The sequence below is a fragment of the Salvelinus namaycush genome, unplaced genomic scaffold (genome assembly GCF_016432855.1).
Source record: "Salvelinus namaycush isolate Seneca unplaced genomic scaffold, SaNama_1.0 Scaffold21, whole genome shotgun sequence".
Classification (NCBI taxonomy): domain Eukaryota; kingdom Metazoa; phylum Chordata; class Actinopteri; order Salmoniformes; family Salmonidae; genus Salvelinus; species Salvelinus namaycush.
In genome coordinates this window covers 681,746-695,000 of record NW_024058897.1, presented here as the reverse complement: position 1 = coordinate 695,000, position 13,255 = coordinate 681,746, and the positions used below count along the sequence as shown (strand labels likewise).

Genomic DNA, 13,255 nt, shown 5'->3' with positions numbered 1-13,255 from the left:
TATAGTATAGTATAGTATAGCAGGATCTACAGTAGAGACCGGTTAGTGGTCCTGGTAGTATAGTATAGTAGGATCTACAGTAGAGACCCTATAGTGGTCCTGGTAGTATAGTATAGTATAGTATAGTATAGCAGGATCTACAGTAGAGACCGGTTAGTGGTCCTGGTAGTATAGTATAGTATAGCAGGATCTACAGTAGAGACCCTATAGTGGTCCTGGTAGTATAGTATAGTATAGCAGGATCTACAGTAGAGACCGTGTGGTGGTCCTGGTAGTATAGTATAGTATAGTATAGCAGGATCTACAGTAGAGACAGGTTAGTGGTCCTGGTAGTATAGTATAGTAGGATCTACAGTAGAGACCGTATAGTGGTCCTGGTAGTATAGTATAGTATAGTATAGCAGGATCTACAGTAGAGACCGTTTAGTGGTCCTGGTAGTATAGTATAGTATAGTAGGATCTACAGTAGAGACCGTATAGTGGTCCTGGTAGTATAGTATAGTATAGTATAGTATAGTATAGTATAGTAGGATCTACAGTAGAGACTGTATAGTGGTCCTGGTAGTATAGTATAGTAGGATCTACAGTAGAGACCGTATAGTGGTCCTGGTAGTATAGTATAGTATAGTATAGCAGGATCTACAGTAGAGACCCTATAGTGGTCCTGGTAGTATAGTATAGTATAGCAGGATCTACAGTAGAGACCGTATAGTGGTCCTGGTAGTATAGTATAGTATAGTATAGTATAGTATAGTATAGTAGGATCTACAGTAGAGACCCTATAGTGGTCCTGGTAGTATAGTATAGTATAGCAGGATCTACAGTAGAGACCGTATAGTGGTCCTGGTAGTATAGTATAGTATAGTAGGATCTACAGTAGAGACCCTATAGTGGTCCTGGTAGTATAGTATAGTATAGTATAGCAGGATCTACAGTAGAGACCGTATAGTGGTCCTGGTAGTATAGTATAGTATAGCAGGATCTACAGTAGAGACCGTATAGTGGTCCTGGTAGTATAGTATAGTATAGTAGGATCTACAGTAGAGACCCTATAGTGGTCCTGGTAGTATAGTATAGTATAGCAGGATCTACAGTAGAGACAGGTTAGTGGTCCTGGTAGTATAGTATAGTATAGTATAGTATAGCAGGATCTACAGTAGAGACCGGTTAGTGGTCCTGGTAGTATAGTATAGTATAGTATAGTATAGTATAGTAGGATCTACAGTAGAGACCCTATAGTGGTCCTGGTAGTATAGTATAGTATAGCAGGATCTACAGTAGAGACAGGTTAGTGGTCCTGGTAGTATAGTATAGTATAGTATAGTAGGATCTACAGTAGAGACAGGTTAGTGGTCCTGGTAGTATAGTATAGTATAGTATAGCAGGATCTACAGTAGAGACCGGTTAGTGGTCCTGGTAGTATAGTATAGTATAGCAGGATCTACAGTAGAGACAGGTTAGTGGTCCTGGTAGTATAGTATAGTATAGTATAGCAGGATCTACAGTAGAGACCGTATAGTGGTCCTGGTAGTATAGTATAGTATAGTAGGATCTACAGTAGAGACAGGTTAGTGGTCCTGGTAGTATAGTATAGTATAGTATAGTAGGATCTACAGTAGAGACCGTGTGGTGGTCCTGGTAGTATAGTATAGTATAGTATAGTAGGATCTACAGTAGAGACCGTTTAGTGGTCCTGGTAGTATAGTATAGTATAGTATAGCAGGATCTACAGTAGAGACCGTGTGGTGGTCCTGGTAGTATAGTATAGTATAGTATAGCAGGATCTACAGTAGAGACCGTGTGGTGGTCCTGGTAGTATAGTATAGTATAGTATAGCAGGATCTACAGTAGAGACAGGTTAGTGGTCCTGGTAGTATAGTATAGTATAGTATAGCAGGATCTACAGTAGAGACCGTATAGTGGTCCTGGTAGTATAGTATAGTATAGTAGGATCTACAGTAGAGACAGGTTAGTGGTCCTGGTAGTATAGTATAGTATAGTATAGTAGGATCTACAGTAGAGACCGTGTGGTGGTCCTGGTAGTATAGTATAGTATAGTATAGTAGGATCTACAGTAGAGACCGTTTAGTGGTCCTGGTAGTATAGTATAGTATAGTATAGCAGGATCTACAGTAGAGACCGTGTGGTGGTCCTGGTAGTATAGTATAGTATAGTATAGTAGGATCTACAGTAGAGACCGTGTGGTGGTCCTGGTAGTATAGTATAGTATAGTATAGCAGGATCTACAGTAGAGACCGTGTGGTGGTCCTGGTAGTATAGTATAGTATAGTATAGCAGGATCTACAGTAGAGACCGTGTGGTGGTCCTGGTAGTATAGTATAGTATAGTATAGCAGGATCTACAGTAGAGACCGTGTGGTGGTCCTGGTAGTATAGTATAGTATAGTATAGCAGGATCTACAGTAGAGACCGTTTAGTGGTCCTGGTAGTATAGTATAGTATAGTATAGCAGGATCTACAGTAGAGACCGTATAGTGGTCCTGGTAGTATAGTATAGTAGGATCTACAGTAGAGACAGGTTAGTGGTCCTGGTAGTATAGTATAGTATAGTATAGTATAGCAGGATCTACAGTAGAGACAGGTTAGTGGTCCTGGTAGTATAGTATAGTATAGTATAGTAGGATCTACAGTAGAGACAGGTTAGTGGTCCTGGTAGTATAGTATAGTATAGTAGGATCTACAGTAGAGACAGGTTAGTGGTCCTGGTAGTATAGTATAGTATAGTATAGTATAGCAGGATCTACAGTAGAGACCGTGTGGTGGTCCTGGTAGTATAGTATAGTATAGTATAGCAGGATCTACAGTAGAGACCGTATAGTGGTCCTGGTAGTATAGTATAGTATAGTATAGTATAGTATAGTATAACAGGATCTACAGTAGAGACAGGTTAGTGGTCCTGGTAGTATAGTATAGTAGGATCTACAGTAGAGACAGGTTAGTGGTCCTGGTAGTATAGTATAGTATAGTATAGTATAGCAGGATCTACAGTAGAGACAGGTTAGTGGTCCTGGTAGTATAGTATAGTATAGTATAGTAGGATCTACAGTAGAGACAGGTTAGTGGTCCTGGTAGTATAGTATAGTATAGTATAGCAGGATCTACAGTAGAGACAGGTTAGTGGTCCTGGTAGTATAGTATAGTATAGTAGGATCTACAGTAGAGACAGGTTAGTGGTCCTGGTAGTATAGTATAGTATAGTATAGTATAGCAGGATCTACAGTAGAGACCGTGTGGTGGTCCTGGTAGTATAGTATAGTATAGTATAGCAGGATCTACAGTAGAGACCGTATAGTGGTCCTGGTAGTATAGTATAGTATAGTATAGTATAGTATAGTATAGTATAGTAGGATCTACAGTAGAGACCGGTTAGTGGTCCTGGTAGTATAGTATAGTATAGTATAGTAGGATCTACAGTAGAGACCGGTTAGTGGTCCTGGTAGTATAGTATAGTATAGTATAGCATGATCTACAGTAGAGACCGGTTAGTGGTCCTGGTAGTATAGTATAGTATAGTATAGCAGGATCTACAGTAGAGACCGTATAGTGGTCCTGGTAGTATAGTATAGTATAGTATAGTATAGTATAGTATAGTATAGCAGGATCTACAGTAGAGACTGTATAGTGGTCCTGATAGTATAGTATAGCAGGATCTACAGTAGAGACTGTATAGTGGTCCTGGTAGTATAGTATAGTATAGTATAGTATAGTATAGTATAGCAGGATCTACAGTAGAGACTGTATAGTGGTCCTGGTAGTATAGTATAGTATAGTATAGTATAGTATAGCAGGATCTACAGTAGAGACTGTATAGTGGTCCTGGTAGTATAGTATAGTAGGATCTACAGTAGAGACCGGTTAGTGGTCCTGGTAGTATAGTATAGTATAGTATAGTAGGATCTACAGTAGAGACCGGTTAGTGGTCCTGGTAGTATAGTATAGTATAGTATAGCATGATCTACAGTAGAGACCGCATAGTGGTCCTGATAGTATAGTATAGTAGGATCTACAGTAGATACCGTATAGTGGTCCTGGTAGTATAGTATAGTATAGTATAGCAGGATCTACAGTAGAGACTGTATAGTGGTCCTGGTAGTATAGTATAGTATAGTATAGTATAGTATAGTAGGATCTACAGTAGAGACCGGTTAGTGGTCCTGGTAGTATAGTATAGTATAGTATAGCAGGATCTACAGTAGAGACTGTATAGTGGTCCTGGTAGTATAGTATAGTATAGTATAGTATAGTATAGTATAGCAGGATCTACAGTAGAGACCGTATAGTGGTCCTGGTAGTATAGTATAGTATAGTATAGCAGGATCTACAGTAGAGACCCTATAGTGGTCCTGGTAGTATAGTATAGTATAGTATAGTATAGTATAGTAGGATCTACAGTAGAGACCGTATAGTGGTCCTGGTAGTATAGTATAGTAGGATCTACAGTAGAGACCCTATAGTGGTCCTGGTAGTATAGTATAGTATAGTATAGTATAGTATAGTATAGTATAGTATAGTATAGTATAGCAGGATCTACAGTAGAGACAGGTTAGTGGTCCTGGTAGTATAGTATAGTATAGTATAGTATAGTAGGATCTACAGTAGAGACCGTATAGTGGTCCTGGTAGTATAGTATAGTAGGATCTACAGTAGAGACCCTATAGTGGTCCTGGTAGTATAGTATAGTATAGTATAGTATAGTATAGTATAGCAGGATCTACAGTAGAGACCGTATAGTGGTCCTGGTAGTATAGTATAGTATAGTATAGTATAGTATAGTAGGATCTACAGTAGAGACCGTATAGTGGTCCTGGTAGTATAGTATAGTAGGATCTACAGTAGAGACCCTATAGTGGTCCTGGTAGTATAGTATAGTATAGTAGGATCTACAGTAGAGACAGGTTAGTGGTCCTGGTAGTATAGTATAGTATAGTATAGTATAGTATAGTAGGATCTACAGTAGAGACCGTATAGTGGTCCTGGTAGTATAGTATAGTAGGATCTACAGTAGAGACCCTATAGTGGTCCTGGTAGTATAGTATAGTATAGTATAGCAGGATCTACAGTAGAGACCGTTTAGTGGTCCTGGTAGTATAGTATAGTATAGTATAGCAGGATCTACAGTAGAGACCGGTTAGTGGTCCTGGTAGTATAGTATAGTATAGTAGGATCTACAGTAGAGACCGTATAGTGGTCCTGGTAGTATAGTATAGTATAGTATAGCAGGATCTACAGTAGAGACAGGTTAGTGGTCCTGGTAGTATAGTATAGTATAGTATAGCAGGATCTACAGTAGAGACCGTTTAGTGGTCCTGGTAGTATAGTATAGTATAGTATAGCAGGATCTACAGTAGAGACCGGTTAGTGGTCCTGGTAGTATAGTATAGTATAGTAGGATCTACAGTAGATACCGTATAGTGGTCCTGGTAGTATAGTATAGTATAGTATAGCAGGATCTACAGTAGAGACCGGTTAGTGGTCCTGGTAGTATAGTATAGTATAGTAGGATCTACAGTAGAGACCGTATAGTGGTCCTGGTAGTATAGTATAGTATAGTATAGCAGGATCTACAGTAGAGACAGGTTAGTGGTCCTGGTAGTATAGTATAGTATAGTGTACTAGCCTGTTGGTGCAGCTGTCTCCTGTATTTGTCCTGTAGTTCAGGCTCTACAGTAGAGTCAGTGTGGTGGTCCTGGTAGTCACTCTCAGGGCTGGTTGTGGTGGAGGAGGGCTCTCTGCCTGGTTCTTTACCAGGTTTACCTCCAGGACGCTTGCCCACTACCACCACCTCCTCACGACACTTCTTCTTACTGCCCGGACGCTCCTGGAAGAGAGCACAGGAGGCTGCTGAGGGGAGGACGGCTCTTAATAACGGCCGGAACGGAGCAAATGGACTGGCATCAAACACCAGGAAACCATGTGTCTGATCTATTTGATACCATTCCACTTACAGTGCATTCGGAAAGTATTCAGACCCCTTGACTTTTTCCACATTTTGTTACGTGACAGCCTTATTCTAAAATTGATTGAATATTTTCCCCCCCTAATCAATCTACACACAATACCCCATAATGACACATTTTTGCAAATGTATTACAAATAAAAAACTGAAATATCACATTTGTATAAGTATTCAGACCCTTTAAAATCAGTACTTTGTTTTAGCACCTTTGGCAGCGATTACAGCCTTGAGTCTTCTTGGGTATGACGCTACGAACTTGGCACACCTGTATTTGGGGAGTATCGCCCATTTTTCTCTGCAGATCCTCTCAAGCTCTGTCAGGTTGGATGGGGAGCATCGCTGCATAGCTGTTTTCAGGTCTATCCAGAGATGTTTTATTGGGTTCAAGTCCGGGCTCTGGCTGGGCCACTCAAGGACATTCAGAGACTTGTCCCAAAGCCACTCCTGCGTTATCTTGGCTGTGTGTGTCACGTTCCTGACCTGTTTTTTTTGTATGTGTTTAGTTGGTCAGGGCGTGAGTTGGGGTGGGCATTCTATGTTTTGTGTTTCTATGTTTAGGTCAGGTGTAATTAGCCTTATATGGTTCTCAATCAGGGACAGGTGTTTGACGTTTCCTCTGATTGAGAACCATATAAAGGTAGGCTGTTCACACTGTTTGTTTGTGGGTGATTGTCTCCTGTGTCCGTATATGTTACCACACGGGACTGTATCGTTTGTTTGTAGTCTGTTCCTGTTCGTGAGTTCTTCGTGTATTTATGTAAGTTCCATGTTCAGGTCTGTCTACGTCGTTTTGTTATTTTGTAGTTTGTTGAAGTTATTTTGTGTTTCGTCGTTTGTTTAAATAAAACTTAATTATGTCAAACTATCACGCTGCGCTTTGGTCCAATCCCTACTCCTCCTCTTCTTCCGAAGAGGAGGAGGACAGCCGTTACAGTGTGCTTAGGGTTGTTGTCCTGTTGGAAGGTGAACCTTCGCCCCAGTCTGAGGTTCTGAGTGTTCTGGAGCAGGTTTTCATCAAGGATCTCTCTGTATTTTGCTCTGTTAATCTTTCCCTCAATCCTGACTAGTCTCCCAGTCCCTGCCGCTGAAAAACATCCCCACAGCATGATGCTGCCACCACCATGCTTCACCGTAGGGATGGTGCCATGTTTCCTCCAGACGTGATGCTTGGCATTCAGGCCAAAGAGTTCAATCTTGGTTTCATCAGACCAGAGAATCATGTTTCTCATGGTCTGAGAGTCTTTAGGTGTCTTTTGGCAAACTCCAAGCGGGCTGTCATGTGCCTTTTACGGAGGAGTGGCTATCGTTTGGCCACTATCATGACTCTCCTGGTTGAGGTTCCAAGGCCTCAGATCAGCTTGGCAAATGGCCGACGTTGACCAGACCCCTCTCATCACCCGCAGAAGAGGAGGGGGGGGGGGGGGGGGGGGGGCAGTTTTGACACCTTAACACTCTGTAAATTAGGCAGGAGGGAAATCTCCCTCTTTCTCTTCAGTATTGGTAAAGAAATGTCCCTTTCGTCTACAGAATACTTTTTCCACCAAAACTATAACGTCCCAAAAAAGTGAATATTGGAATAATATTTCTTCAGATAGGAATGTTAAGAATGGTCAGTGGGGATCTAAAGAATAATCATGTCATATTGCTTTTCATTTTGTGATGTTATTAAAAACTGCATGAACCAAATACTGTAACTTAGGAACGAACCCCCTTTTGGCTGTCAAGTTTCCATCCAATACATTGTGAATATAATATGAAGAACGATGAAAATATTGTTGTTAAGATGGGAATGTGATTTTGTTTTTCTAATAAGATAATTGTTTTTCATGTCCTTTGCACATTAAATAGCCACGGCCTGAATGAGGTCAGAAGAGCGTATCAGTGTGATGGAACCACCCTTTCCGACCAGAGTGCTTAAAATGACTCCCTAAGAATTAACATACCAGACCAAAATACGTGAGACCGTGAACCACACGTTGAAATGGTTAGAAACTCAGAAACTCTCAACAAGAGGTGAAGAAAATGAACTTACCAGACCAGGACCCCGGCAGTCTGCAGCTGCGCGTGTAAAGTGAGTTTGGAACTTTGACTATCTACCCGAGGAAGAGAGGAGAAGTTCACCTCAGACAATCACTGGTGAATCATTGAAGCCACAGACAACTAATAAGGAGGACATTGTGACCTCTGGTGGACAATCAGAGCCTTACACCCCCGGGAGAGCCCACCAAAACAACTTTCAGAGAGGGCTTGATCCTGACCGAGATAGACGACGAACGAAGGCATTCAACACGTAAATGCATTCATTCTTTTCTTATCCCAAACGGGCGGTGGGTCATGTGCAAGGTATATGATTCATGTGAAAAGAGTCCTAGAACGTGTCCACGATAACTGTCCCTTTCCTCTCTCTCTCTCTTTCCCTCTCTCCATCTAACGTTATGTTATAGAGCGAGAGAGAGAGCGAGAGAGAGAAAGAGAAAGAGAGAGAGCGAGAGAGAGAGAGAGAGAGCGAAAGAGAAAGCGAGAGAGAGAAAGAGAGAGAGCGAGAGAGTTAGAGAGAAAGAGAGAGAGCGAGAGAGAGTAAGAGAGAGTTAGAGAGAAGGAACCCAAGTGGGGAGAGAGAGATAAAGACAGACAGACAGACAGAAAGAGAGATAGACAGAGAGAGAGTGGGTGTGCTGGTAGTAGTGTCTTTGTGACTGTGATATTTCTGCCGTACGTTCTGTTCATAGTTGTTGGTGTACAGATGGACATGCCTCTAGCTGTGTGTGTGTGTGTGTGTGTGTGTGTGTGTGTGTGTGTGTGTGTGCGTGCCGCCTACATGCGTGTAGTGTGTGTGTGTGTGGCCGGTACAGGTGTCATAACTCACAACCTGGACACACAGTTTGAGAGCAGATGCACATTTTCACATAGTGTTCGGTTACCATGGCACCTGGTGACAATTAAACTGTTGCTCACCTATGACTCAACTAACCATCAGCGAGATGGAGAGAGATAGGAGGAGGGAGAGAGAGTGAGGAGAGAGAGAGGCAGACAGGCAAACAAACAGACAAACAGACAAGCAGACAGGCAGGCATACATACATACAAGCAGACAGACAGACAGACAGACAAACAGACAGGCAGACAGGCAGGCAGACATACATACAAGCAGACAAACAGACAAGCAGGCAGACAGGCAGGCAGACAGACAGGCAGGCAGACATACATACAAACAGACAAGCAGACAGACAGGCAGGCAGACATACATACAAGCAGACAAACAGACAGACAAGCAGACAGGCAGACAAACAAACAGGCAAGCAGGCAGACAGACAGCCAGACATACAGGCAGACAAACATACAGACAGACAGGTGTTTGCTGCCATCTGGTGTTGGTATCAACCCAGGGATGATTTTAAGTTAAAACCTACAGGAGGGTGTCTCTCCAGGAACAGGGTTGGAGTTAAAACCTACAGGAGGGTCTCTCCAGGAACAGGGTTGGAGTTAAAACCTACAGGAGGGTGTCTCTCCAGGAACAGGGTTGGAGATAAAACCTACAGGAGGGTGTCTCTCCAGGAACAGGGTTGGAGATAAAACCTACAGGAGGGTGTCTCTCCAGGAACAGGGTTGGAGTTAAAACCTACAGGAGGGTGTCTCTCCAGGAACAGGGTTGGAGATAAAACCTACAGGAGGGTGTCTCTCCAGGAACAGGGTTGGAGATAAAACCTACAGGAGGGTGTCTCTCCAGGAACAGGGTTGGAGATAAAACCTACAGGAGGACATCTCTCCAGGAACAGGGTTGGAGATAAAACCTACAGGAGGGTGTCTCTCCAGGAACAGGGTTGGAGATAAAACCTACAGGAGGGTGTCTCTCCAGGAACAGGGTTGGAGATAAAACCTACAGGAGGGTGTCTCTCCAGGAACAGGGTTGGAGATAAAACCTACAGGAGGGTGTCTCTCCAGGAACAGGGTTGGAGATAAAACCTACAGGAGGGTGTCTTTCCAGGAACAGGGTTGGAGTTAAAACCTACAGGAGGGTGTCTCTCCAGGAACAGGGTTGGAGATAAAACCTACAGGAGGGTGTCTCTCCAGGAACAGGGTTGGAGTTAAAACCTACAGGAGGGTGTCTCTCCAGGAACAGGGTTGGAGATAAAACCTACAGGAGGGTGTCTCTCCAGGAACAGGGTTGGAGATAAAACCTACAGGAGGGCTCCACCCCACTCTCTGATTGGATAGGTATAAATCATCTGGTAATAGCTACACCCCACTCACTGATTGGATAGGTATAAATCATCTGGTAATAGCTACACCCCACTCTCTGATTGGATAGGTATAAATCATCTGGTAATAGCTACACCCCACTCTCTGATTGGATAGGTATAAATCATCTGGCAATAGCTCCACCCCAGTCTCTGGTTGGATAGGTATAAATCATCTGGCAATAGCTCCACCCCACTCTCTGATTGGATAGGTATAAATCATCTGGTAATAGCTCCACCCCACTCTCTGATTGGATAGGTATAAATCATCTGGCAATAGCTCCACCCCACTCTCTGATTGGATAGGTATAAATCATCTGGTAATAGCTCCACCCCACTCTCTGATTGGATAGGTATAAATCATCTGGTAATAGCTCCACCCCACTCTCTGATTGGATAGGTATAAATCATCTGGTAATAGCTCCACCCCACTCTCTGATTGGATAGGTATAAATCATCTGGTAATAGCTCCACCCCACTCTCTGATTGGATAGGTATAAATCATCTGGTAATAGCTCCAACCCACTCTCTGATTGGATAGGTATAAATCATCTGGCAATAGCTACACCCCACTCTCTGATTGGATAGGTATAAATCATCTGGCAATAGCTCCACCCCACTCTCTGATTGGATAGGTATAAATCATCTGGCAATAGCTCCACCCCACTCTCTGATTGGATAGGTATAAATCATCTGGTAATAGCTCCACCCCACTCTCTGATTGGATAGGTATAAATCATCTGGCAATAGCTCCACCCCACTCTCTGATTGGATAGCTACAAATCATCTGGTAATAGCTCCACCCCACTCTCTGATTGGATAGGTATAAATCATCTGGTAATAGCTCCACCCACTCTCTGATAGACTAGGAGTTACACTATATTACTAACACCTATCTGATCCTTTCAGATAAACATAGTGTCTCTGGTTGGGAATAGAGCTTGATAACATATACACAAAGTGACTAGGGGGTAGAAGGTTAATGGGTAGGAGGTTAGTGGGGAGGAGGTTAGGGGTAGGAGGTTAGGGGGGAGGAGGTTAGGGGTAGGAGGTTAGGGGGGAGGAGGTTAGGGGGGAGGAGGTTAAGGGGGAGGAGGTTAGGGGGGAGGAGGTTAGGGGGGAGGAGGTTAGGGGTAGGAGGTTAGGGGGGAGGAGGTTAGGGGGGAGGAGGTTAAGGGGTAGGAGGTTAGGGGGGAGGAGGTTAGGGGGGAGGAGGTTAAGGGGTAGGAGGTTAGGGGGGAGGAGGTTAAGGGTAGGAGGTTAGGGGGGAGGAGGTTAGGGGTAGGAGGTTAGGGGGGAGGAGGTTAGGGGGGAGGAGGTTAAGGGGTAGGAGGTTAGGAGGGAGGAGGTTAGGGGGGGAGGAGGTTAGGGGTATGAGGTTAGGGGGGAGGAGGTTAGGGAGGAGGAGGTTAGGGGTAGGAGGTTAGGGGGGAGGAGGTTAGGGGTAGGAGGTTAGGAGGTTAGGGAGGAGGAGGTTAGGGGTAGGAGGTTAGGGGGGAGGAGGTTAGGGGGGAAGAGGTTAGGGGTATGAGGTTAGGGGGGAGGAGGTTAGGGGGTAGGAGGTTAAGGGGTATGAGGTTAGGGGGGAGGAGGTTAGGGGGGAGGAGGTTAGGGGGGAGGAGGTTAGGGAGGATTTAGGGATTTATTTTTTAGATTAGGTGAGTTTCTCACCTCCACTGGTTTCTCCTTCACAGCAGGCTTGGCTGCTCCCTTCTTCTCCTCCTTCTCTTTGATGCCCCCTCCTTTCTTCTCCTCCTTCAGGGGTGCTCCTGCCTTCTTCTCAAACTTCTCCTCTTTCTTCATTTTCCCCCCTGGAGAGGAATGGGCTGACAGTGGGTTGTAGGGGTAGACAGGCTGATAGTGGGTTGTAGGGGTAGAAAGGCTGATAGTGGGTGGTAATGGTAGACATGCTGATAGTGGGTTGTAGGGGTAGACAGGCTGATAGTGGGTTGTAGGGGTAGACAGGCTGATAGTGGGTTGTAGGGGTAGACAGGCTGACAGTGGGTTGTAGGGGTAGACAGGCTGATAGTGGGTTGTAGGGGTAGACAGGCTGATAGTGGGTTGTAATGGTAGACAGGCTGATAGTGGGTTGTAGGGGTAGACAGGCTGATAGTGGGTTGTAATGGTAGACAGGCTGATAGTGGGTTGTAGAGGTAGATAGGCTGATAGTGGGTTGTAGGGGTAGACAGGCTGATAGTGGGTTGTAATGGTAGACAGGCTGATAGTGGGTTGTAGGGGTAGACAGGCTGATAGTGGGTTGTAGGGGTAGACAGGCTGATAGTGGGTTGTAATGGTAGACAGGCTGATAGTGGGTTGTAGGGGTAGACAGGCTGATAGTGGGTTGTAGGGGTAGACAGGCTGATAGTGGGTTATAAAGGTAGACAGGCTGATAGTGGGTTGTAGGGGCAGACAGGCTGATAGTGGGTTGTAATGGTAGACAGGCTGATAGTGGGTTGTAGGGGTAGACAGGCTGATAGTAGGTTATAGAGGTAGACAGGCTGACAGTGGATTGTAGGGGTAGACAGGCTGATAGTGGGTTGTAGGGGTAGACAGGCTGATAGTGGGTTGTAGGGGTAGACAGGCTGATAGTGGGTTGTAATGGCAGACAGGCTGATAGTGGGTTGTAGGGGTAGACAGGCTGATAGTGGGTTGTAGGGGTAGACAGGCTGATAGTGGGTTGTAGGGGTAGACAGGCTGATAGTGGGTTGTAGGGGTAGACAGGCTGATAGTGGTTTGTAATGGTAGACAGGCTGATCGTGGGTTGTAATGATAGACAGGCTGATAGTGGGTTGTAGAGGTAGATAGGCTGATAGTGGGTTGTAATGGTAGACAGGCTGATAGTGGGTTGTAGGGGTATACAGGCTGATAGTGGGTTGTAGGGGTAGACAGGCTGCTAGTGGGTTGTAGGGGTAGACAGGCTGATAGTGGGTTGTAGGGGTAGACAGGCTGATAGTGTGTTGTAGGGGTAGACAGGCTGATAGTGGGTTGTAGGGGTAGACAGGCTGATAGTGGGTTGTAATGGCAGACAGGCTGATAGTGGGT

The 13,255-nt window shown here is 44.3% G+C and overlaps 1 protein-coding gene across 1 annotated transcript in view; it reads right to left on the bottom strand.

The window, feature by feature from the left end:
* LOC120038198 (mycbp associated protein) overlaps positions 1 to 13,255 on the bottom strand; it is a 47,652-nt gene that overhangs the window by 7,403 nt on the left and 26,994 nt on the right. The window contains exons 17-18 of the mRNA XM_038984058.1: positions 11,885 to 12,024; positions 5,634 to 5,838 (exon numbers count right to left, since the gene is read on the bottom strand). Coding sequence (XP_038839986.1) covers positions 5,634 to 5,838; positions 11,885 to 12,024 — 345 coding nt within the window. The remainder of the gene's footprint in view (positions 1 to 5,633; positions 5,839 to 11,884; positions 12,025 to 13,255) is intronic.